This window comes from Vanacampus margaritifer, chromosome 2 (assembly GCF_051991255.1).
Source record: "Vanacampus margaritifer isolate UIUO_Vmar chromosome 2, RoL_Vmar_1.0, whole genome shotgun sequence".
In the NCBI taxonomy this organism is placed as follows: Eukaryota; Metazoa; Chordata; class Actinopteri; order Syngnathiformes; family Syngnathidae; genus Vanacampus; species Vanacampus margaritifer.
Window position 1 is genome coordinate 18,808,653 of NC_135433.1, and position 25,596 is coordinate 18,834,248.

The 25,596-nt window shown below is 40.5% G+C and overlaps 1 protein-coding gene across 10 annotated transcripts in view; it reads right to left on the reverse strand.

The window, feature by feature from the left end:
• Positions 1-25,596, reverse strand: part of adgrl1a (adhesion G protein-coupled receptor L1a) — a 229,203-nt gene that overhangs the window by 27,055 nt on the left and 176,552 nt on the right. For all 10 annotated transcript variants that reach the window (XM_077555695.1, XM_077555697.1, XM_077555698.1 and 7 more), the window contains 4 exons: positions 14,060-14,267; positions 12,423-12,687; positions 9,531-9,858; positions 4,310-4,597 (listed from right to left, as the gene is read on the reverse strand). In XM_077555695.1, coding sequence (XP_077411821.1) covers positions 4,310-4,597; positions 9,531-9,858; positions 12,423-12,687; positions 14,060-14,267 — 1,089 coding nt within the window. The remainder of the gene's footprint in view (positions 1-4,309; positions 4,598-9,530; positions 9,859-12,422; positions 12,688-14,059; positions 14,268-25,596) is intronic.

The window sequence follows — 25,596 nt, forward strand, 5'->3', positions numbered from 1 at the left end:
ATGTTTTAATGTTTTTTTTAATGCTAGAGCATACAGAAGGGCTTTGCTGCAACCTCTCAATTGCAAAGAAAGGTTGAAGAAATGGTAGTTGTTACATAAACGGCCAGCAGGTGACAGCAGAGCAAAAGAGATCAACCAGGGCCACGTTGAAAAAAAGCTCTTTTACTCACATTTCTAAATAGATTTGTGAATAATGATGAAATTTAGCTATATTCTAATGCTAGTTGCTGTAAAACGGAAACAGATAGAAATACACTTTTTTGATGACAGAAGAGACACTAATCTTTCTTTTGGTAGGTTCCACGTTTTTATAAACATTAAAAGAAAATGACTTGAAACTATCACCCTTTGTAGCTACTATGTAGTTACAGTTGGCCACTAAAGGGCAAATAAAGGGAGGGTCGCGGGGGTAACTGGGGTGGAGACCACGGGTAAGGAAACAGGCTTTCACGCTGTTAAAAAAAAAAGAAATCATTCAAAATGCACCCTAATGCAAAGCATGTACACAGCGCACACAATAGAAAGACATCACACATGATCCCTCACTATCCTATAAAAGCCTCCCCCCACCCCGAAGGGAAGAGTCTCCTTCTCTACTGAATGTCGTTTTCAGCCAGCGTGTTGTGTTTAGTGGAGCGGGTTCACGGAGAGGACAGCGCTCTGTGATGAGCCCAGAGAAGGGTCCGTTAGCACAAACAACCAGCTTCGAGATGCAAAAAACAGAAACGAAGAAAAGGAAGAGAAGCGATTAAAGACAATACAGCAAGCAGAAGGATCAGAGATGATGCGCTGTTGCATTTAAACGCCCGATTTCCTGCTCTTGTCCATCGCATGCAGATTGGTTTCGAGAGCTAATTTAGTGCAGCTAATGTAACGTTAATGTATTCCCACTGAGCGAAACATCCTGCACACGCAGCAAACAACAACGCTAAGAGGGCGGGAGGAAGAAAGAAGAGTTCGCCCGGCTTACACGTTTGGAAGAATAGAAGGTAGCCAAAAAAAAGAAAAAAAAGAAGAAGCAGATGAGAACTGTGTTGCCTCGGCTTTCATTTCATTATTCGCCACTTTCAATCAGCTCGCTTTCTGTGGGAGATGAGCCTTTCATTTGTGGAGGAGCAGTTTTCATCTGTGAGTCCTCGGGGACGTTTGCCTGCTGGTCAGGACAATGCGACAAGACCAAAACTAAAGATAGAGAGCTTTTTTTCCACTCAGCATCACACACATAGAGGACATTTTGAGCATAGAAAAAACTCATGTGGAATATACAGCGTTCCCTGCTATTGCAATGTTTGAGCAATGTTTTTTAAAATGGATTTTTACTATACACAGTGCTGCCAAGTTCAAATCTGTTCTGTAACCAGACTGCTAACTCAAAACAGTCATGATTGATCATATGACAGTTCAGCTTCACAAAACAGGTGAGCCATGATTGGTCGTTACCTGAGCCATGAGCAACTGTGATGTCATTAAGGCCCCGTCCACACGAAAGCCACTTTCAATGTATCCTCACAAGTTTCTTACCATTTAGGTCGTTCGTCCACACGATGGCGCGGTTTCGGAGCTTGAAACCGATCACTTTTGAAACCGGGCTCCAGAGTGCAAAGATTTCAAAACGCGCCCCGTACGCGTCCATTTGAACACCATATGCAGGATACTCCTCCAGTGATGACGTAATGGTCGCAGCTCGATGACGACGAATTGTCGCACATTGATGACGTATGTGCCAATTCTCGCGTGTCTGCGCGCGAACTGTCAGTCTGTCAACAACAATGGCGGATAGCCGTGTCGTAGTCGTTTTGCGCAGTTTCCTTAGCTTGCTTATTCTTTTGCAGCAAAATATTTTGCTTCTTTATGCCCATGTTCAACAAGCGGTGTTGTACTTGAATCACCCGCCATTGTTACTTCTCCTGTTTTCATGTTGTTTTGATACATGCAAAGCCATGTTTGTTCTGTAGATTGCAATAAAGTTAGAAAAAAAAAGTGTTCGTCTTCTCCGCTGATTCTTCTTCTACGCTTTCCGTTAACTCCCTTTGGCTGCGCTACAGCGCCACTCAAGACTTGGCATATACATTACAGCCGTTAAACGTCCTCAGCGTTTTCTTTTGGACACACAAGTCTTGAGATGCTTCTGTGTGTACGAGATTAGTTTGAGGTACGAAGCCGGCTTTGCTTCCATCTGGACGGGGCCTTAGTCAACAAAAAGTGCCAAATGGTTGTCATTTGAGATAAACACGGGCGGATTCTGCTGCTTCATTCATTTTCCACAAACGCATTATTCATCAGAATGCCGAGTTTACACGAGTGGGGCTGCATAGAACATATCGGTGTCAAGAAAGTTTTGGGGTTGACTTCCTTATAATAAGTAAAATATCACTCTCGAATAATGTACTTCAAAAAACAAACAGTACAATAACTATACAAAAATAAAAAAGTACATTTTCATATGTTGTCGTCAGCAACAGAAGTCTCAGTATCGGCTTGATACATGGGGCTAGTTGGTTCATTGTGAAGATGACGTACAGCAGGACAGGCTTTCATGAGATATTAAAAGGTTTTTGTACAGTGGGGGTTTGGCATGACTTCAGACTTTAAACTGCACGGCTGCAGCTGGCTCGGTGTTTGTACTGTTTTAATCAATAAATCAGCAATTAGAGGGCCATCAATGTGAAAAAAATCAACTTTCTGGAGCTTTTAGCCATGTTAAAAATTCCTAATTGCTAATTCCTCACCCTGGCTGAGGGTGTAGAGACAGTCACTCATTAACCAGAAGGTCGGCTGTTCAATCCCCGCTCTCCCCAAGTCATGTGTTGTTGTGTCCTTGGGCAAGGCACTTCACACACATTGCCTCCAGTCACTCACACTGGTGGTCGGAGGGTCCGTAGGCGCACACTGGCAGCCACGCTTCCGTCAGCCTGCCCCAGGGCAGCTGTGGCTACTTAAGTAGCTTACCGTCACCACAGTGTGAATGTGTGAGTGGAAGAATAATGTATCCATTCCATTCTAAAGCGTCTTTGAGTGTCTAGAAAAGCGCTATATAAATCCGATGCATGATAATTATTATTATTAAAAAACATCACCACAATTGTGTTTTCCTCCATTCGCCCCTCTATGAGTAATTCTAGGTCATTCTGATCTCCAGCACCAGCCCCTCCCAACCTGAGAAAACGATGTGTTGCCACTTTTTGAGGTCATTAGGAGTGGATCCACCCCCACACCGCCTCTGCTGACTAAACGGCAAGCCCACTTTCTCTGAGACTTCCACGGGATAGTGACAAAAGTAGCCTTTATCGGAAAAACATTTGGTGCAAATGAATTCAAAGCAATCAAGTATCCTTTACATTTGCAATGCCAAAGTGCAATGAAAATGACAATTGGCCATCTTAAAATCCCCTTTATGGCTGACACTTGTGTGAACTACAAGTAAAACCTTTGCGCTGCTGAACCTAACTGGACAGATGGTCTAGTGCAGAGGTGGGCATCGAGGGCCGGAGTTCTGCAGGTTTTGCATGTTGCCCTTCTCCAACACAGCTGATATATGATCAGCTCATCAGCAAGCTCTGCATAAGCCTGATAACGATCCTGTTGATTGAAATCAGCTTGTGTTGGAAGTGAGAAACCTCCAAAACCTGCAGGACTCCGGCCCTAGAGGACTGGAGTTTGACACCTATGGTCTAATGGTTAGTGCGCTTGCCTTTAAGCAGCAAGTTGGCGGTTTGCGACCAGTTCTGGTATTTCCTTTTTTCTCCTTCTTCTTTCCTCTCTCTTCTTCCCTCTCCTCCCCTCCTCCACAATATCTTGCGGCAAGGAGCCGTTTTGTTTCAAATGTTTATTGAAGAATTGATGGCTTGCGTTGCGTGGCCATTCAAAGGAGTTTTCAAACGCAGAGCCCAACAGCAGACTGCAGCCAGCTTGCCGGGGGCGCGGCAAGCACACGGGGAGTGGCGGGGTTTTACTGAACCGGGCGTTTTACTTCTGCATTAGAAAACTAACCAGCAAAACACATAGTATTTAATTACAAATACATCGCCATGGTGTCAAAGGTAAGATTGAATCATTATATGCCTAAATATCGTGGTGTAATCCCTTTGAAAAATAATCATATTAAATTAGTGATTCAACATATTTTTGGGGTGGAGTTGTGTTGATATGAGTATGCAATGGTTATATAAGGTATAATACAACTTGTATGTCTGCAAGAGGATGTCTTTTTGATTTCCTCAAAAGTTGTTACGTTGACAGTATGAGGATTCTGCCCAATGATATAACCCTAAAGACAAGTTTCCAGTAAGCATGGAGGCTTTTTCCTTACCGAGAGATCCTTTGGGACACGGGCGGTCCACAGTCTCCCCTCTCAGCGTGCTCGGCCATTGGACGCCTCGCACCAGCTTGCTCTCACAGGCGTGGGGGCCCTGCGAGGACGGCGGCGTCCAGCGGGTGACGGGTATGGTGGCCGTGATGGCCCGGAGGTCAGGATGCTTGTTGATGGAGCCGATTGGACGCAGCGTTGGGGCCACCGGCCGGGCTGTGGAGGGGATGGCGCTGGAGGTGAAGGGTCGCGCCGGGAGGGTGGTGGTCACCTGCGTGGTGGTCAGAGGATCTGAGGACAACATTGAAATAGATTTAGGATATGATTTAATGACTGTTGAAAAGTTTTACATATTCACAGTAACATCAAAAATATAAGATACAAATATAATGTAAACATTATAGCCTACAGTTTCCATAGTTTCGCTAGGCTACGTTTTATTTTATTTTATTTACAGGTGAATGGTATCAAGTACATGTCAGAAAAGGACAATATCCTTGAGCTAAAATAAACACACTAAAAGCGTATTATGAAATTTCTAACATCCAAAATGTTTAAATAAAAAGCAACAACTCTTACCCCATCGGAATGAATGCAAATGCTGTTAATCCATTCCTGCCTCCCCCCAAAGCAACACAAATGTTTGTAATGTGTTTTGAATCAAGAAAATTAGCACGCCATATCATTAAAAGAAAAGAGAAAAGTCACTTTGTTGTGTGTACCTTGGCCACCTGCGGGCAGTATAAGACAGACACACTGACATACATGGACACAGTCTTGGGTCCTTAGTTGGCCACAATTTTACTACAGTAGTTGTTCTTCACAGAGGATAAAGAATATATGCCTATGAATATTGTCACATTACCTCTTTACATGTGTTGTTTTCCACCGGTTTTATTCAAATATCTGTTGCTTCAAGAGTTATAACACCGCAATACAAGAAGCTATTAGGTAGTTCTTCAACGGCTTTTCACATTATGTGTTAGCATTAAGCTAGCAGACTAGACAGACAGAAGGCAAGTTCCTGTATGTGGTTGATTTGAACAATACAAGAATAATTGTCTGTTTCATGTTTAGTTTAAAAAAATTGTCACAATCTGCCAAACTGCTAGGGTCCACTGCCACCATACAAATTTTTGCTCACAAGTAAAAAGCATTAAAAAAAGAAGAAGTCCAAGTCAGGTCACTTGTTTCTCCAGGCACTACTGTAGTAAGATGCTGGGAATAAAAAGATCCAAATAAGATCAAGGTTGACAGATGTACTGTACAGTCATGCTCACCATAATTGGCACCCATAATTTGGAATATCTTTTCAAAAAAATGAATCAAGTAAAACATTTTATTTTTTTATGGAAAACTTGTGTTTTATCCGAAAGACTAAATTATAAAAAAAAACAAACAATTTAAAACATTAAACAATAGGTGGAAATAATAATAATTGACATGAATTAACCAATGAATGATGACTTTGATGTTTTAAAAGGGCACCTGTTATCCCCTTTTCCTTTGTAACAATAATCAAAACAAAGGAGCCGTCTGAGGACATCAGAAGTGCGATAAGACTTTGGTAGCCCTGTTTCAGCAGTACGAAATGTTATTAAGAAGTTTGATGAGGACGGAACTGTCAAGAACCTGAAATTGTTGACAGGAGTCTTCGACGGTTGGTGCAAATGGTGGAAAAAACACCACGTTAAACATCCAAAGACCCAAAAGCCAACCTGGAAAAGTCTGGGATCTTGGTTTCAAGAAGTACCAAACGCCACACACTGAACCAAAAACAGGGCTTCATGGGCAAAGACCATTCCTGAGACAGACATAAAAAAGAATGGCAAGGAGTACCTGGACAAACCACAATTCTTTTGGGAAAATGTTCTGTGGACTGACAAAAATTGAGCTTTTCGGCAATGCACGCCGACAGTTTTATTACAGACAGCGCAATGAAGCTTCCAAGGAAAAGAACACCCTCCTTACAGTTAAGCATGGTGGAGGATCCATCATTCTGGGGGGCTGCTTTGCTACATCTGGTACTGGAGGCCTTGACCGTGTCACAGGATTCATGAAATCAGAGAATTATCAAGACATTCTAGGGGGACATGTCCTACCAAGTGTTAGACAACTTGGTTTGAGTCGAAGGTCATGGGTCCTCCAGCGAGACAAAGGCCCAAAGCACACATCCAAAAGCACACAAGAATGGTTAAAAAGCAAAAAAAAATACTGTTTTAAAATGGCCAGCAATGACCTCTGATCTCAACCAATTGAAAATCTTTGATATGAGCTAAAAATGTGCCATTGCAAAAAGAAACCTGCAAACATTCAATAGCTTGAACAATTTGCAAAGGAAGAGTGGGGGGAAAACACCAGCGGAAGTGCAAGAAGCTTAGAGATGGCTATAAGAAATGTTTGGAAGCTGTCGTCACTGCCAAAGGGTGTGCAACCAAATATCAAAGAGAGCTGCCATTATTGCTGCACATGCTGTGTTTTCTATTTCTTCTTTGGAATTACATTATGTAAGTTGAAAAACAATTTCCTTTGCTGAATTACTTTGGACATCCAATTAGAAGGTCCTGATGATATAAATTTGGTGCATTTCCATTTATTTCTGAAGATATTGTCGAGATCATGCAAAAAATGAAGGGATGCCAATAACTGTGAGCAGGACTATATGTGAATACTGTATATGACATCTGCCTGAGGTTCAAAAGGGAATATAAAATGGCACTTCTGAAAGACAGCCCTGGCAATAATTGGGGTTACAAATACTTTTCGTGGGTCTTCAAAGCATCATCCCCCAGAGAGCATGCCGTGGGGGTGGGAGGGGGTGGTTAGTGTCTCATCACAAGTCAGGCAGAAGTAAATAATTGATCAAATGTACGGGAGAAGTCACCATCACTAACAACAAGACTTAGTGGGAAGATAAAAGTGTCTCATCACAACGGCAAAATCCTAAGTGATCAAATGCAGCAGCTCGCATCTGTGCATCGCTCACACAAGACCTTCATGTGGCTCCAGCTTCGCCGGAGCTTGCTTCTCACACTGACGTGCCGCCAAGATGCTCATCTCATCCTCCTCTTCCTCCTCCCACCCCACTTGCTTTATCCCTTCACCGCCACTTTTTCATTAACTACGACACGGAGCAGTTGAGACGCTCCTTTCCCTCGCCGCTGAAACAACAGCTGGAGATTTAAAAACGGCCTGTTGGAGCTCGGTGCAGACAGATGTCGACGGGAAGAGCGACGGAGAAGTTCTGAGGGTTGACCAATCAAAAGCGTCAATCTGGAGCAAAACAGAATGCTAATTTTAAAGGAAGTGTGAACATTAATCTAATGAGATCCTCAATGCAAGAGTTGTATCAATAAACAAGAGAGAGTGATATTAATCTAATGGGGGACATATTAAAGAAAATTTACTTTTTAAATGTAAATAATAAATGTTGAGTGCTTAACAGCAATTGTGTGGATCGGCTGACACATACAGTGAGTAAAGTAAGAACTACATGCAACAGGGGTAAACTGAATGTGAAATTAAAACCATAAATGATGCAAATGATACATACACATACAGTACATCTTAACTCAATAAATAATATTATGTATAATTTAATGTCAGCAGATCAATTTAAAAAATGAAGTCATATAGTATATAGATCACCAAAGACAGAGTAAACTCGTTTGAGTTTCTTTTTTTATTTTGATGGTTTTAGTCCAAAGCTAATGAAAACCCTAAATTCACTATAAAAAATATATTATAATAATAACAATAATAATTTTTAAAAAAGTTATCAAAATGAATTTTGATACAGAAATTAGGCAGGAGCTGTTCTGAAAAATATTTTCCTATGGATTTAATTTGTGAACAACTGAAATAACCTTTTCTACAATAACCAAACTTGTTGATAAACATTTGTAGTTGGGGCTTTCAGTGTTTCCCACACCATAATTTGGGTGGGCCACCCAAGTAAACTGGCCACCACCCAATATGTTTTCAAGAAAATCTATTAAAAATATATAAAAACAAAACAAAAAAAAAAACATGTCACGACCGGATATATCGCATGTAACGTTAGTTCGCCGTCACTGACTTGAGGATCGTGAGTCCAAAGGAGACGTAGTAACAGTACCCCCGCCGTAGTCCACCCATCCAAGTAGATTTCAAATCTGTGGGAAACACTGGCTTTTGTTGTCTGCCTATTTCTGATGTGTCTGTAAGTGTGCCATTCTTAAAAAAAATAAAATTAAAAAAAATAATAATAATAATAATATAAAAAATAAAAAGATAATACCAAAGTGAAAAATCATTTGCATAATTACCACTCACACTCCAGATATTTTCTGCATATGCAAGTGGTGGTGGTAGGGATCCGTTAAACAAATGAAAAACTGTAATTTGGCAGTTTGGTGATTATTGCCATGAGGGTAAATACAACAGAAACTTTACAGGAGCTCATCTTATGGGCTTGTTAATGTGCAAGTATTTTGACTGAATAATGTAATTCATATATCCCCTATAAGAGAATCAGTGTACATGTGGACGTGGCCTGAAGGCGATAAAAGCCCAAATAACCCCAAATATTAGGAACCACTCTAAGGATGATGCAGAATACTGCCAACTCCAACTAAGACAACAACAAAAAATACAAATAAATGAAAACCTCTCTGGCAGTGTCAGTACATACCGTACTTTGTAAAGTCAGGCAGTTGTACATAATAAATGTTGAGTGCTTAACAGCAATTGTGTGGATCGGCTGACACATACAGTGAGTAAAGTAAGAACTACATGCAACAGGGGTAGTAACCTGAATGTGAAATTAAAACCATAAATGATGCAAAGCTGTCATACAGGGCAGATTTAAAAAAAATTGTAGAAGAAAATAAGTAAAATTGTCTTTGAAAACCCCCTCAAAAACAAAAGTATGTGAGAACAGCAGTGTTGACTGATGACACTTTAATACATTTTTAATGCAAATAAAATGTGAGCACGTTTAACAAATCTAACCCTGAGTCAACTGCCGTGGACTACGTTTCATTTATAATATTTGCTGTCACAGTTAAGAGCATGAAGGTTTAATTTTATTTGCAGTGTCAACTTTTAATAGTCGTCTGTCACTTTCAGATTGATTTCACCACTTTGATGGGTCTCGCAGAGGTTTATCTTGGTAATTTGCAACTTTTAAGATTGACAGTAATTGCGCTTTTACTTTATTACACAATAAAAGTGCGGTGCTAACCTGTGGTGGGGTCCGGCGGGCCGAATTCCAGCGGGTAGCGCAGCACGTTGTAGTTGTTCCACACGTAGAGCTGGTTGTCACGGGGATTGTAGTCCACGGAGGAGACGTACTGGTATGGGTTTGGGAAAGCGATGTTGACGGGCTCCTCGCGCCCATGGTTGGTGTTGTAGGCATACATGAGCAGATCGCCGCCCGCCTCGCTGTCATCATCCTGGTAGACGGAGCGCACGGCGTAGAGAACACCGCACGCCATGAAGGCGTTGGACGCCACCCGCTTGTCGAAGCTTGTCTCCCATGTGCCCTCGAAGCGCAGCGTGTAAGGATTCACCTGGACAAAATCAAACAAAAGACTCAATTTAAACAATCAGATGACTGTTATTGTCGACACAAATCCAGGTCTGTGAAGTAAAAACCCTGCCACAGTTAGGCTTTAGCCCCAGGTGCAAGCTAGCTAGCTCCCTAACTAGCTCCCATGGTGCTCGATTGCTAGCTAGCATCAATGACTAAAGCCAAACTGTGGCAGTGTTTTTACTTTCTGGAACTGGATTTGATAGCCTCTGTAAATCACACATTGCTGTTGCAGAATTAAAGGCAAAGTGGATATTTTTTTTAAATTTAATCCCCTTGACAGGATAGGACCAAACATCTTGGATAACAACTAAAATCAATAGGGTTCTTACTACAAGTATAGAATCAAATATTTTCAGTTGAAAATCATGGCTAGAAAAGCACATGTACTGTTTTTATTTATTTATTTAGGATTACTTTTCTCATTCAAAAACAACAGATTCTCAGTCCAATTTAAGGAAAAGGAGTGAAAAGGAGCCAACAGATTTGACCTAGCTCAAGATCAGGAAGATTAGCTTCGTTAGTAAGATAAGCTTTATCATCCAGTTGTAATGACGACCATATTCAGCCCCCTTGTGTTGGATATGGTTCAAAATGAATGGGATTTTTGCGTACATAAAAGGTAATATTAATATTCACTTGCATTGTGTATCTTATGAAGCTAAATAAGGCTCTGTCACTTTGCAGGCAATTTGATAAAAATAACATATTTGAATTTAAAATCTATTGCTTGAAAGGAAGTTTGAACTGCACCAACCATATTGATCGGCGTATGCTGATTAATTTCTGCCCATAAATGACAACATCAAAGCCAAAGAACAACTGCGCGTATTTTCAAAGGTATTAAACTTTCACATTGGCCGTCAAACGTACTGCTGTACTCTCGCTTGTGTTTAATGTAGCGTCAAAGTGCGCGCGTCTGCACAAAGCCGACGTCGGAAGAAGCGTGCCGAATAATCAAAGTCAGCAGAAAACAAACAATTTCTTGATGGTGAGCGTCATCACTTTGAGCCGTATTACTTTCTCATTCAAATCACAGGTAGGAATTCATTTTTAAGGTGAAAAATTACAACAACAAAAACGGAATAAAGGAATGCTAAGTTACATTAACCACTACAGATGTGTCACCTTTCGAGTTATAATTGGGTAGAACTTAAATTATTATACAATACACATATCTACATATTTTTGTGCGTATTGTGCATACTTTGCTACGCCCTAAATTCTCAGCTACATCTAATTTTAGCGGAGCAGAAGTTAACGCTGGCCACCTGATAGTAAAACAGCAACATGCGCAACATTCGAATATTGGTGCAACAAGCAAACCTATTACAATGATGCAAAAAAAGGTCTTGATCACTAATGGTAGTGGTGGAAGCTAACATCTGATTAGCTGCTAACCTCTAGCTGACCAAAAAGTAAGGTAATAAAATTAGAGTTTGTGATACTACATTCTGTACTACTACAACATTCTATGTACTGTATGAATGTTCTTTTTTTTTTTTACAAATTGTTTGACTGTTTTCATTCACACACCTATTTAATGCCATAGTAGTCATACCAGGTGTTTTGGCTTTGGTTACATTTTTCTTTTTTCATTTCTGTTCTTTTCTCTTTTCTCTCTGTCTGCACCCTTGCAAATCTTGCTTTGACCGTCTTTATTTCCAGTAAATGTCACAAATTCAATACAAATAACTACAGAGGGACTCTAATTTTAAACTTTCCTTTTGGCCGACCATGCAGCTGAAGAGGACACAAACACAAACAAAAAGGAAATCATATATAAGTGTTTTGGGATCTTCAGTCATTTTTTAGTTAATTACGGACTGGGCTCAGTCCCAATTGCCAGTGGAAATCAAACACGAGTAATTGATTAAAATTTACCCAAAAATGTTTATAATTGCTTGTAATAGTTTAAACTATTAATATACCACAAACTATGATTTGACAGCACAATCACCATAACTTTTTTTTACAACACTTGCCACTACTAAATAAATGGCTACTCAGATTTTGAATTTTTTTTTAATGTGGACATGCGGCAAAGATGCTCCGTAACTTCCATTAACATCCCTCGTTAATCCCCGACATACTTGTGAGTTTAGATACGTATCATTTCAACATACTTCATTGACACCAATTATTAAATTCCTATTAGCCAAGGCTTTGGGAACCAAGTGTGTTTGCTGTGATGGGTCAAATGTAGAGGTCAAATTTCACGTACATCTGTGTACATGACAAAAAAAATATGACTAATAGTCTTCTTCAAACAATTCAAGGGCTGCATTCATTATTCATGAATTTTTGCTATTAGTGAGGGTTCACAAAAACATGACATCTTCTTGATGAGCTTTGGTTTTTTTGGTTTTGATGAATGAGAGGGTCAAACAATGGAGCCCGATTTGTTTTAAAGATAGGAAAGCTTTTCACCATTTCTGCTCGGTGTAATCTCACTGCGACATTTAACCTCCCGCCATTGATCAAACTAGATTTAGGTCTTAGTTTAATCCACCCCTGCTGTGCCGTGCCGCGCTGCTCCCCCACCTGGCTGACCACAAGTCGCCCGTTGTTGGACTCGGTGGCGTAGATCACCCACAGGCCGTTCTCGTCCACGGCCAGGTCGATGTCCGACTTGCCGCCCCAGCGGTACGGCGACGTGTCGTGGTAGTTGGCGTTGGTGATAATGGCCTCGCCGCTCTTGATGCGTGTGCGCAGGTCGTACTTGACGATGTTGCGCGTGCGCTCCTTGTTGTAAAACACGGCGCCGTCGTACACCACAAAGCCCGTGCCGTCCACCCGGTTGGGTAACCTGTGAAGGGGCGAGGAGATCAGTTGATGATGATAAAACGTGAGGTGGTGGGGGTTGGGCGGTTGTTACCAATTATAAGATGAGGCCATGAGTTCTTGACCAGAACAAGTTTGGAAACCTTTGTCTTACTATGTAGCTGCTACATAGTAGCACATAAGGATTATTAGTCGATTTTTACAGGGCCCAAAAAATGTAAAAGTCTCAAGGGTATAAATATAGAAGTTTAACGGCTGTAATGTATATGTCAAGTCTAGAATGGCGCTGTAGCGCAGCCACAGGGAGTTAACGGAAAGAAGAAGAATCAGCAAAGAAGACAAACACTTATAACAATACTGTACAGTTCCATGTTGTTGTTTTTTAAAGAACTGTTTGTTTTTACATTTTGCTATTTTTTTATATTTAACTTGTGTGTAATATTTTCAAATTATTATTATTTTTTATGTTATGTAAAAGAGACATATTATGGGGAAATAACTTTAAATTGCTAGTATTGGAACAGGCTATTATTAGTTATAAGTTTTCCTTTTATCCAGAATATAAATTTTTGTCTTTAAAAATTGGACTTTGTTGCTGTTATTGCAGCTTTATGTGGAAATGGGGAGGGCTGATCTTTTTATCTCATGTTATTTGATATACCTGTATATATGACATTGTAGATGATGTACTGTCGAGTATACAATATGTGGACACGTTTATTTTTTTCCACTGTGTTTTGCGTGCGCGTGGAGCTACCTTTTTAAAAGGGGCACATTATGACATTTTTATTGCAAAAATGTTGGTCTCCAGAGTGTCTGGCCACCAATCAAGTGTGAAATTAAGAATTTAATCTTTTACTATCTATTCCGAAAATGTGTGTGAGCGAGCCAATCTAAACCACCGTTACGTAACAGTGGGGAGTACGTGGCTAGATATGGTGGCTTCATGCTTGCACTGTTGATGTGCAGGGTGTGAAGAAGTGAGGCAGTCTCCAGTCTTCAATAACACCACAGAAAGTCACTAGATTTGTTGTTTGTTATTTTTTGGGCAAAAAAACAACGTAACTGGAGGGGACAGGAAAGTTGCTGAATTGGCAACACTGAGTCATTCTCACATTGCCACAACGCCCAAGCTCGGCCCCCGGTCTACATGCATTTGCATGAGACAGACCCGCTTTCCCAAAACGGAGTGATTTGAACCAGAATGTGACAAGTGGATGTTAAGGGCGCTGTAATTCTTTGTCATTTGTGTATTTTGACAGAGGCATGTCCGAAATATTGTATTGATGACATAGGAACTCTTTTAAATTGTGAAAAAATCATAACATGTCTTCTTTAAAATTCTCAGCGTATGTGTGTCCAGGGCCTGAAGGCAATACATCAATACAGCTGCTCACTTGTAGGTGGTGGTGGCTCGGCTCTGTTTGAAGTCCTCCCAGGAGGCGTATTCGAAGAGCATGTCGGTGCGGTAGGGGGTCCAGGGCATGACGTAGAGGCGGTCGCCGGACTGGAGCGGGTCCTTGCACCACGCGCCCGCCTGGTGCTCGGCCTCCTGCAAAGAGCTGGGTGCTTGCACGCGCAGCAGCGTCCCCGGGCACACAAAGACTGCAGCGAAAGGGAAGGAAGCGCAGTGGAGAAAGCGGACACAGAGTGACGGTTTTGTCATCATTAAAAGCCATGGCAGAGATGGTGAGGGAGCGGGCAACGGGAAGGGGAGGTTACAACTAAAAAAAGATCGGGGTCGATAAAAGTTAGTTGGGAATTTAAAATAAGGACACAAAGGATAGGATGATAATGGGCAGCAGCAGAGTGAGATGAGATGCATTATCAGCTCATTTGTAGGACATCAGCGTCGTGCTCGTCGGGATTTGATAAATGGGGAGCGCTCCGGCGGATGCTCGCTTCCCGCTTAGGTGTAGTCTCTAATCGCATTCATCTCGGCCTACTTTTTTTATTTGATTGTGCAATTTTACCTCAAAGGCCTCTCTCCTTCGGCGGGTGGAAAAACAGTCAACGTAGAGCTTGTTTTATTAGGACCCAATTTGGCTCTCAGACGAGAGTAAAAAGACAGGTTTCCACAAAACGCTGCCAAGAAGTTGGGAAGGTCGCCAAAATACATGATCTGGATGCCACCATTGCTTTTGGTAGTGCCAAAAAAGTGCTACGGTATCTAAAAAGGGTTACGGGAGGAGTCAACTTCTGTCCCTTGAAGTAACACCTGCACTCACCTACCTCATGTGATGAATTATTAGACTCCAAAGGGGCGGTTTGTAACCTTTTACAGGAACAAAAGGCTATAAAATTGTGCTCACCAAAATTACTCCAAGCAAGCTGAAGCATGCTAAGTTTTTATGACGGGTGGAATTGTAAATGACTATAAGAGGACAATGGATGGAAACTCATTCTTAAAATTGCTTGTACACAAATATGTTAATCTCTTAGTGTGATGTTACACAACCAAGTCATTTTTATGACAGCTAACTCTCAAAAATATGTGAATTCTAAAGGTGTCCAGTAGGGGCACATCATTTCTGTCCCTTGAGGTAAAACCTACCTCGTGTGATGAATTATTTGACTTTAAGATAGCGGGTTGTACCTTTTACAGGAACAAAAGGGTCTCAAAAGGTTTTTACTGGAAGTCACTCCAAGAAAACTAGCATATTAGGTCAATGTTTTAATGAATTGTAAATTGCTACATAGAGAACACATTTGATGGAAAATTGACTTTTTAAATTGCTTGTACAAAGTGGTATAGTAGAAGTGTGTTTCTGTCCTTCAAGGTAAAACCTAAACTCTCATACCTCAAATGATGAATTATTAGACTCTAAGGTAGCCCTTTGTACCAGAAACAAGAAGGAACAAAACGTTTTTTATAAAATCAAGCATTAAGGTCACAAAAGGAGTACATTTGACAAGACGTACTTCTAAAGTATTCTCTGGAACAAAAGCAAGGTTTCTGGAGAAAGAAGCTACTCCAAGTAAGGATGCAAATGTCAATGAAAGTTTGAAAAGGATTACTTAAAGGGGACATTGGATGGGAAACTGACAGGGCTATAGCAGAAGGCCATTTCTGTCCTTCAAGGAAAAACTTACACTAACCTACCGTCTATGATAAATTTGGGTTCTGGGAAGGAAACACGTTTCAAGTCGTTTGGGTCTTTACCTTGCAGTCAAGTACCCCATAGGGCTAATTATTGAGAGACCTATCAAACCCTTCTCAATTTTTCATGGGCTACAAAAGCAAAACGTCTCAAGGGTACTTTTTATCTGGCTTTTTGTGGTTGTTTTCCAACACAAGCGCAGATTTGACACAGGCAGTTAAAAATGAGAATGAGACAGTTTTGTTTTATCCACATGCAAACGTAGGACTTTATTCCTAAAAAACGGTGAAGAGTTTATTTTTCTTTGAAAACTCTGGACAGGGGGAAGACTTTCCAAAACTCCTATACTGTGCATTTGTGTATAAACAGGCAAATGTGAGCTTATTGATTGGAGTGGCAGAACCCCACAAACTTCATGAAAGTTCAATTGGGTTTGGTCATTTCTCTCCAGGTACAGCGAGCCTAAAATGATCTTCAAGCAAAGCCGCTGGCATCCTTACAGAATATATATTTTTTTTAAAGTGTTGGAGCCACTACAGGACAAAACAGCTGAGGACCCCCCCCAGGCCTCCAATGCAGTACCCCCACATACAGATGTCCTTGTGCCAGTTTAGTAATATGGCTCTCTGGCTTGAGGTAGCAGACACCTGCTGGTCATCTCGTGATTGAACGCGTCTCTGAACTAATTGGACACTGCAGGGGAGATTTGGACATACGGGACACAGTGCATGGCATCCAAGCACACACATGTGATGAGTGCAGAGCACACACATACTATATGTACACTCATGTCCAAGCGACAGAAAATTCTGTCACACAATGATGGATCAGCCCGGGCTCAAAACGTGTTGAATATTGCATGGAGTCTAGTCTGCTGCGGGAGGAGAATGCTAACATGTTGGGCCACTAAGGAATAAGCTAGTTCAGTTTTTTTCAACTGCACAGTCAATTTTCCACTTCAATATCATACAAACGCAGGTAGAAAACCACACAGGCTAAAAATGAACAACAACTGAGGAGAATGATACTATAACATTTAAGATAATCTTAGCATGTGTGTCGGTGTCCTTTCTAGCTGTATTCGAAAAATAGAAGACTGTGGGCACAAAAACAGAATTTGATACAAAAACAGGGTAAGCTAACATTAGCATGCGCGTTTATTTGTGTCATTTTGAGTTCTATCAGACATAGCACTTGGTAGTACTTACAGTGAGGAAAATAAGTATTTCACCCCCTGGTGATTTTGTGAGTTTGACCCTTTACAAAGAAAGGAACGGTCTATAATTTTCATGGTAGGTTCATCTTAACAGTGAGAGACAGAATATTAAAAAAAATCCCAGGAAATCACATTATATTAATTTTAAACATTTATTTGTCTTTTATTGAGGAAAATAAGTATTTCACCCCCTAGCAAAACATGACTCAGTACTTGGTGGAGAAACCCTTGTTGGCAAGCACAGCGGTCAGACGTTTCTTGTAGTTGGTCACCAAGTTTGCGCAGATCCCAGGAGGGATTGTGGCCCACTCCTCTTTGCAGATCCTCTCCAAATCCTGAAGATTTCGAGGCTGTTGCTTGGCAACTCGAAGCTTCAGCTCCCTCCACAAGTTCTCTATAGGATTAAGGTCTGGAGACTGACTAGGCCACTCCATAACCTTAATGTGCTTCTTCTTGAGCCACTCCTTTGTTGCCTTTGCTGTATGTTTTGGGTCATTGTCATGCTGAAACACCCATCCACGACCCATTTCCAATATCCTGGCTGAGGGAAGGAGGTTCTCACCCAAGATTTCCCGGTACATGGCCCCATTCATCCTCCCCTCGATCCGGTGAAGTCGTCCTATACCCTTAGCAGAGAAACAGCCCCAAAACATAATGTTTCCACCACCATGCTTGACGGTGGGGATGGTGTTCTTGGGGTCAAAGTCAGCTTTTTTCGCCCTCCAAACACGGCGAGTCGAGTTGATGCCAAAGAGCTCGATTTTAGTCTCATCTGACCACAGCACTTTCTCCCAAGCCTCCTCTGAATCATCCAGGTGCTCATTGGCAAACTTCAGACGGGCCTGTACATGTGCCTTCTTGAGCAGGGGGACCTTGCGGGCACTACAGGATTTCAATCCATTACGGCGTAGTGTGTTACCAATGGTCATCTTGGTGACTGTGGTCCCAGCTGCCTTGATATCATCAACAAGCTCCTGCCGTGTAGTTCTGGGTTGTTTCCTCACCTTTCTCATGATCCGGTTCACTCCACGAGGTGAGATCTTGCGTGGAGCACCAGACCGAGGGAGATTGATGGTCAATTGGTGTGTCTTCCATTTTCTAACTATCGCACCAACAGTTGACTCCTTTTCACCCAGCTGCTTGCTAATGGTCTTGTAGCCCATTCCAGCCTTGTGCAGGTCTACAATCTTGTCCCTGACGTCCTTAGACAGCTCTTTGGTCTTGCCCATTGTGGAGAGGTTGGAATCTGATGCATTGATTGATTCTGTGAACAGGTGTGTTTTTATACAGGTAACGGGAACTTAATTAGGAATACCAATTAAGTAAGAGGACTAATGTGTGTGCCTCCTGGTCACATGACCGGTCTGTGGGAGCCAGAATTCTTGCTGGTTGGTAGGGGGTGAAATACTTATTTTCCTCAATAAAAGACAAATAAATGTTTAAAATTAATATAATGTGATTTCCTGGGATTTTTTTAAATATTCTGTCTCTCACTGTTAAGATGAACCTACCATGAAAATTATAGACCGTTCCTTTCTTTGTAAAGGGTCAAACTCACAAAATCACCAGGGGGTGAAATACTTATTTTCCTCACTGTACATTTGGCAATCAAAAAAAGGAGTTAATAGCGGCTAAAGCCTAGACAATTAATCAATGTTCTCTATTAATTCGAGTTTATTTGCAAGATGGTTTTTATTTTATTTTTTAGCAGCTTGCGTAGTTCAAAGCATTACCTCACTTGCGCTAATGGCTGCCGCCTGGGAGGAGCAAGTTTACAAAACACAGTCAAGTGTTGCCAAGTGACTTTTTCCCCCAGTGGCTGTTTTTAAAAACAAGCAACTTGAATTCACACAAATAGACAAACAACAGTTGTGGAATAATTTTCACATTGTTTCGCCGATCACAAAAGGGGAGCCATATGGAAGGAAATCATGGAGTTTCCAAAGACATGGTTGTTTTTGCAGAAGCAGTAATTGATCGATATGTTGGAAACTTTTGACCCAAGGTATGTGCTTCCAAGGCGCAAATATTTAGCAGCGGTTTCTTTGCCTCATCTGTACAATTAAAGAGTTCAAACTTACAAGCAGACAGGTTGATATTTTGTGAACTTATTACAATTTGTCTTTTTATTTCTTTTCTTTGATCACTCCTCGGGTCTCCCAACTTTACGACTATTGGAATTCTGAAGTATTCGGTTTAGGTGAAGGGTATGGAATTTTTAATAGGTTTTAGGTGAATTAATGAGCACAAACTCACATGCACGCACATATGCACACACGCATGCACACACACACACGCACATTCTCACACAAAAAAAAAGAAAAGAAAAAAGATTATGAATAAAAGTAGAACTAAAATCTCTTGTACTATTCCTTAACCTTAAATTAAATAAACCGTTAATCATAACTCTTTAATTGGAGGGTCATCTTTTTTGCTGTTATCCTGACGATTGTGTCGACATTTGATTGCGACCAATGTCGACCAGGGAAGACTTCCTAGAAGAATCTGCTGATCTGATCACCAACACCAATTCCATTGATGAGTTTTATGACATCATCTCCCTTGTTTGTTGACAGTTTTATGCAGTTAACCATAAGGATACAGCAGTGGTGTAGAGGTCTCTGGAGAAGTGGGTAAATACTCTAATATTGTGATTTGCTCATTCTTATAGCGAAGACAAAAATAATCTAAAATCCGACTGGCAGACAACAGAAATTAAATCAAACATGAGCATAAACAAACACTTAAGAGATTCCTTCTATTTGACATGCACAATTGTCAAACCACAATGGAGGCCTGCGGTGTTTGCCTTGCAAATACAAACGTGGGTGACTGAAAAATGCAAAATAACATTTGGAGTTAAATTTGGCTGAGCGATGAATCTCTCCACTAACGGCAACTCGACTCCGGCGCACTACAATCAAACGACATCTTCATCGATCCAGACACAGTGGGAGAGTAACACACATGAGGGGGAAGTAAAAAAAAAAAAAAAAAAAAAAAGGACAAACATTGTCGGCACTGTGCAGGGCGAGATGTTATCAGAGCTGAAATGCTGCAGCGCGAGGGAGACGGACGATAAAAGTAGGACAGCATCATAAAAGTATAATGCTGGTGTAAAAAGGAGAAATAAAAGGCACGCACAAGGCGGTGGACTTACTGGGTCCATGTAGGTGACCCATAAACAAAGCTGGAAATACTCGGGCTCAAGGTAGAATTAGGGACAGAAAAAAAGCGTGCAATTGTTCCCAGAATGGGATCAATTGCTACGAAATGTAAGTATAAACATGCATGTCAGCGAACAACCCATGTCGTACACAATGGTCATCAGTTTATATAGGATAGGTGACCTGAATTATTTCTGTCTTGTGACCAGAAAACTGATATTTAAAAAACAAAAAATAGCAATCATATCCACTCATTAAATTTTCAATACACAATATAAGGTACACCATACACATGACATAATTCAATTATGTCAGTGAAGTATGCAGTTACCACTATGTTTATTGTTGTGGTTTGCAATATGCGATATTGTACCCAAAACAACTCAAGTATGATGGAACGCAGTTTTACAGCACTGCAAACCAAAACCACAATAACAAACACGAAAGGGTACATGTTACAAAAAAACACACACACAAAAAAAAAAAATGCTTGTGTGCAAATAGTTGGCTCTCTGGAGTGCCTGCCAACCCATCAAGTGTGAAATTAAACAACTAAGTAAATCTTTAGTTGTCCGCCTATTCCTGACTTATGTGCCTGTAAACATGTCCTTCTGAATTATATGAATTATGTCGCAATTTGTTACTACTACTTCTACTACTACTATAACTACTCTACTTGGCAGCTAGGTTAGCTACTGTAAAAAGTAGAGCTGCAGTGTTAGCACAAACTAGCGTTAGCAAACATTGGTAACAACAGAGTGGCGAATATCTCCTGCTCTCCGAGGAAAGTCCTCCGGAGGTTTAAAATAATACCACAAAAAATTCAATAGTTTTGTTGCCTGCCCATTCTTTATGAAAAAAAAAAAGGAGAAAGTTGCGTGAGAGGTTTGAATCGTCGCTTGGTTAGCAAGACTGAGTAGCCCTTGCTTTCTTCGTAAATGCTCTAGCTCCATCCTCAGTCGTCAAAAGTAACGAAAAATAAATTAATAATGAAATACCTAATTTGCATGTGACAAAACTGCCCCGATACGTTTGCATTATATATTTGCTATACAATTATTGTCCGGTTTGCATTTTGAATAAATCATATTTGATGTACAGTATCTGATTTAAATTGCATCGTATCTCTCATTGAAACTAAAAATACATGCATGTAGACATCCACAATGTATCGCACCGCATATTCTGGACTTTCTCACACATCCATATACTGTATGCAAGAGGCTGAAAGCACAATTTGGAGTGTAGTTGCTTTATTTACCTAATGGGAAAATTTGTAAATGTGTTCAGTTAGAATTATTGCTCCATGTTGAGGCTTCGATTACTGTTTTAAGCACGTGTTTCATATTCAATTGTGTTGTAACAAGATTTTTCTTTTCTTTTTTAATCTCTAAGATTTTGCAGGTATACAATACCTAATGAAGAGGGAAAAGAGCAAAGGCAGGAGTGATTTAACGACACTGAAAGTTGATCAAAAGCAACCCGAGTGGGTGCTCTCTTGTCATTACATTAGACTGGTAGAGCCAATGCACTTGGCCAAGAGCGCTTTTATTATGCACGACACAAAACATCAGCGTCCTGGCCAAAATCAGTCCATTACTGTACCTCACCTCCCAAGTAGCCTTGTCCTAAATTGGTACTGGCCTCCATTTTATGTGACTCATGGCAATAACATTAGACTGCCTGAGTGAGTGTATAAGCTTCAACTCTCAACAAGCAGCTGATCAGAATAAAGCTTTGTTATGATGAGCTCCTCCGTGGGTGGCCCCCACTGACCACACTGTAAAACGCAAATCATCTTTCAGCATTGAAATGGATGGTATTTAAATCAATCTGTTCCAGCATCCCCCATCGAAAAAAAAACAAATTAATAAACTTGTTTTTAAAAAGGAAAACAACACCATAAATTGCTCTTCATTAAAAATTCTGTAAATAAGTAAAAATTACACTCAAAGCAAACAACTAAACAGTTTGTCATTAAACTTCTTCTGGTATGCCCAAATTGGCCACCAGGGGGCAATATATTCCATTCATGAACATGAAAATCAAAAAAATACTTTTACAACTAACTATACAGTAAGTGGTTCAGTAAACTGAAAACTGGAATTGTCTTTGTTTTATGTTTAGTTTGACGGTAAACTTTGACTAGGAGTGGCATTTAACAGTTTGAAGCCTCTTTTTTGAGACATTGTTTGTCTGACAAACTGCTGCTTGTTATTTAATAAGGTGAGTTCAGTTCACTGTCTTACATTGCTTGTATCTGGAATATTTGCTCTCAAGTCAAAGCAACAATTATTTGAAAGATGCCTTGTATATATAAATGAACTCGTGTGCTGCGTTAAGTATCTCTCAAAGCAGCACAGTATCACGACAGTGATGCTAGTTTTATTAGCCAGTCATTTCACATTAGCATTAACATGAAGCCGATTTGGTTAAACTTACGTGTAATTCTCTTCGTTTTAAGTTTAGTTTTACAGTAAACTTCAATTGAATGTGGCAATGAGAGCAGCTTGAAGGATGCATCCTTGGCATCTTTTTTCTGCCAAACTGCACACAGTATTGTAAGGGAAGGCAGAATAGACATCAACTGCTTCTTTTCAGCGCTTACTTTCTTACGACCTCTGTTATTAAAAGGTCACTTGTAAATCAACAACACAAGCTAAAAATAGCAACTGAGCAACAGCCCGTAACTAAAAAAACCTCATCAATTGGGCAGTCCCATAAAGTCACACTTTACATCTTGCACAGATGGGCGGCTGGATGTTTGGGGTTTTCTCCATTAACTCAGACCTACTTCCTGTTTACCTTCACCTCCCTCTCTCGCCCTCTAATTGAATGGTGATTGCAGCAGCGGGACGCCGTAAGGCCGAAAACCCAGCAGCAGTCTTATAGCACGCAACGCTATTATGGCCACAATATGAACGAGGTATTAAGTAACAGGCATTAGGAATTAAGCATAAATCTTCAGATTAAGTATTATGCGGGTCTGGTTAGAGCAGGTTAGCCAGAAGGAAAAGCTACGCGGATTTACGCCAGGGAGTCAGATTAAATCGATTAATTCTTGTTGAAGTGGGAATCTTGTTGTTTGTGACGGGCAGCACTTATTTAGCCTCCAAACTAGCCAGATGGCAAATGAAACTTACCTTATCAGGGATTAAAAAGACAGACTTTTTTTTTTTTTTTGCTATCACACTCCAGCTTGGCCATTAACATGGCACAGACGGGGAAATGCTGCTGTAATAATTGACTATTCATCTCCATAATCCTTCTCGCAGGCACAGGTCAGCCTGCGACTTGTCAATATGAGTCGACTGCAAAAAAATGGCTTTAGAGAGAGAGAGAGTGAAAGAAGTGTGTTCCCCTGAGTGTGGGGGAGTCATTTTCTAAATGACTTGTAAAACAATTAAAAGGTGAGCTGCCTGGGGCTAAATTTAGGATTTTCATTTTGGATGCCTGCTGTCGATGCATCCAGTATAAACAAATACAACCGTTTTAACCAGCAGCATTAGCACCCTTTTTGCATGTCACAATGATAATTATATAAAATAATGCATACATTACTAATTATTATTTTATAGCAAAAATATGTATTTATTAATTATGATTGCATAATTTTAATCCAATATAAACCACAATTATTGTGGGGATACATGTTTGACTCACTCACAACAGATGAAAAGTCATGATCCAGAGAGCCCACATACATTAAAAAAAAAAAAGTTGTACCCCTCCCACACGCTTTAGAATCCATTTAAACGTAGGACATAAACAGCATGAAATGTATCAAATATTGGTCATATTGTGGTACCTGGGTGAATGTATATGCCTTTAAGAGGCGGGGCTTGGTCGGGTGGACTGTGATATCATGACTCTGCATGCGAGTGTGAGCTGTGGAGTACGTTTTTTGTCGTTCATATATAATACTGTATACTGTAAATTATGTAACATATAAACACGACTATATTATATTCAATATATTAATTAATGAACAATATGATATATTATATAATCAATCCAATCTGTGAGTTTGAAGATATATTATGTTTAATCTGGAAGGCTCCGCTCAGTGTGCGGCTTTGCCCAGTTTGCCTTCCTGGCCCTTTTGACCTACTGCAGAGTGCCTGCTGCTCTAATTGAATCCTGCACCTGTTACTGGCAGATACGGCGTATGGGCAGCAGGGGGCAGAATGGAGCACGGCTTGCTACCCACAAGCCGCATGCTGAAAAGTTAATGGGCATGAAAGGGGGTTACAGCCGGTGTGTGTGAGAATGTGTCACGGAACTGCTCGCTGGTTTCCTATCGTCCAATCTTATTCTCCGAGATGGGGTTGTACATTGTGTGTCATGCAGACCACTGAAGAAAGCCAAAAATGTTCCGTGAGTAATTTACGTGGTGAAATGCATGCAAGATTGCCTGCAAACTAACTAATCGATAAGTGACCTTTTTATCAGCTCTACTCTTATTGCATTTTTCTCTTTGGCTTATTGGACAGCCAGAAAAGATGCAAAAATAAAAATAAAAATAATTTAAAACACAAACTGGAATGCAAGTTCATGTATACTGTTGGTTGTATGGCGATACCACTAGGACAAACTATGAAATGAAAACATGCCATTGCCAAAAGTTGATTGAATTTAAGCAAAATTCTTAGTTTGCAAATCAAACATTAGTATATTATACACCTACTGACATTTAAAAAAAAAAACTTTTTTTTTTTTTTTAATATGTATGTGTTACTTGTTTGCCATGCTTGTTTTTCCCCATCACTGCTCCAGTTTTAAAATCATATGATAAATAAATGCAATCAGTAGGGCATCTAAAAAGATTGTCATCAATACTGTGATATTTCCAAAAACTATATTTAATAAAAATATGCTATTAAATTTAAAAGGAAAAAAACAGCGTGGAGCCCTGGAAAGTGTTCTGCATAATGGCAAAAAGAAGGGAGAGAGCAAGAGATAGCAAAGTGGAGCAAAGAGGCCATAAATCGGTTATTTCCTGTAAAATGAACATTTACAGTTAAAGTTAACCTGCTGAAGAGCAACAAAGTAACAAGAAAAATGCTGTGTGTGCTTCTTCTGTTTCCTTCAGACTACAAGAGGGTCAAGTCAATGAAATCACAAAAGTGTACATACACAAACACACACTTCCTCACACCCACACACAATGCATGCACTTTTCAGACAGTAGTAGGAGGCAGGTGTCAAATTGGCGCCTTTGTCAAGTCAAGCGTCCACCCCAGAGAATACTTTTCACGGCGAGCAGAGGCTGGCGGCGCGCGCGTGCAGATAGCAAGCATTCACAAGCCAGTCTTATCGGCTTTCAGGTGACGTCGGATGACAGCAACGTTGGCCGCGACGCATCTACTCGAGATGCCAGATGACAGGAGGCCATTCTGCACCTTGGTCGAATAAAGGCAGGTTCGGGAGTTCCGAATCAGCACTCCCTC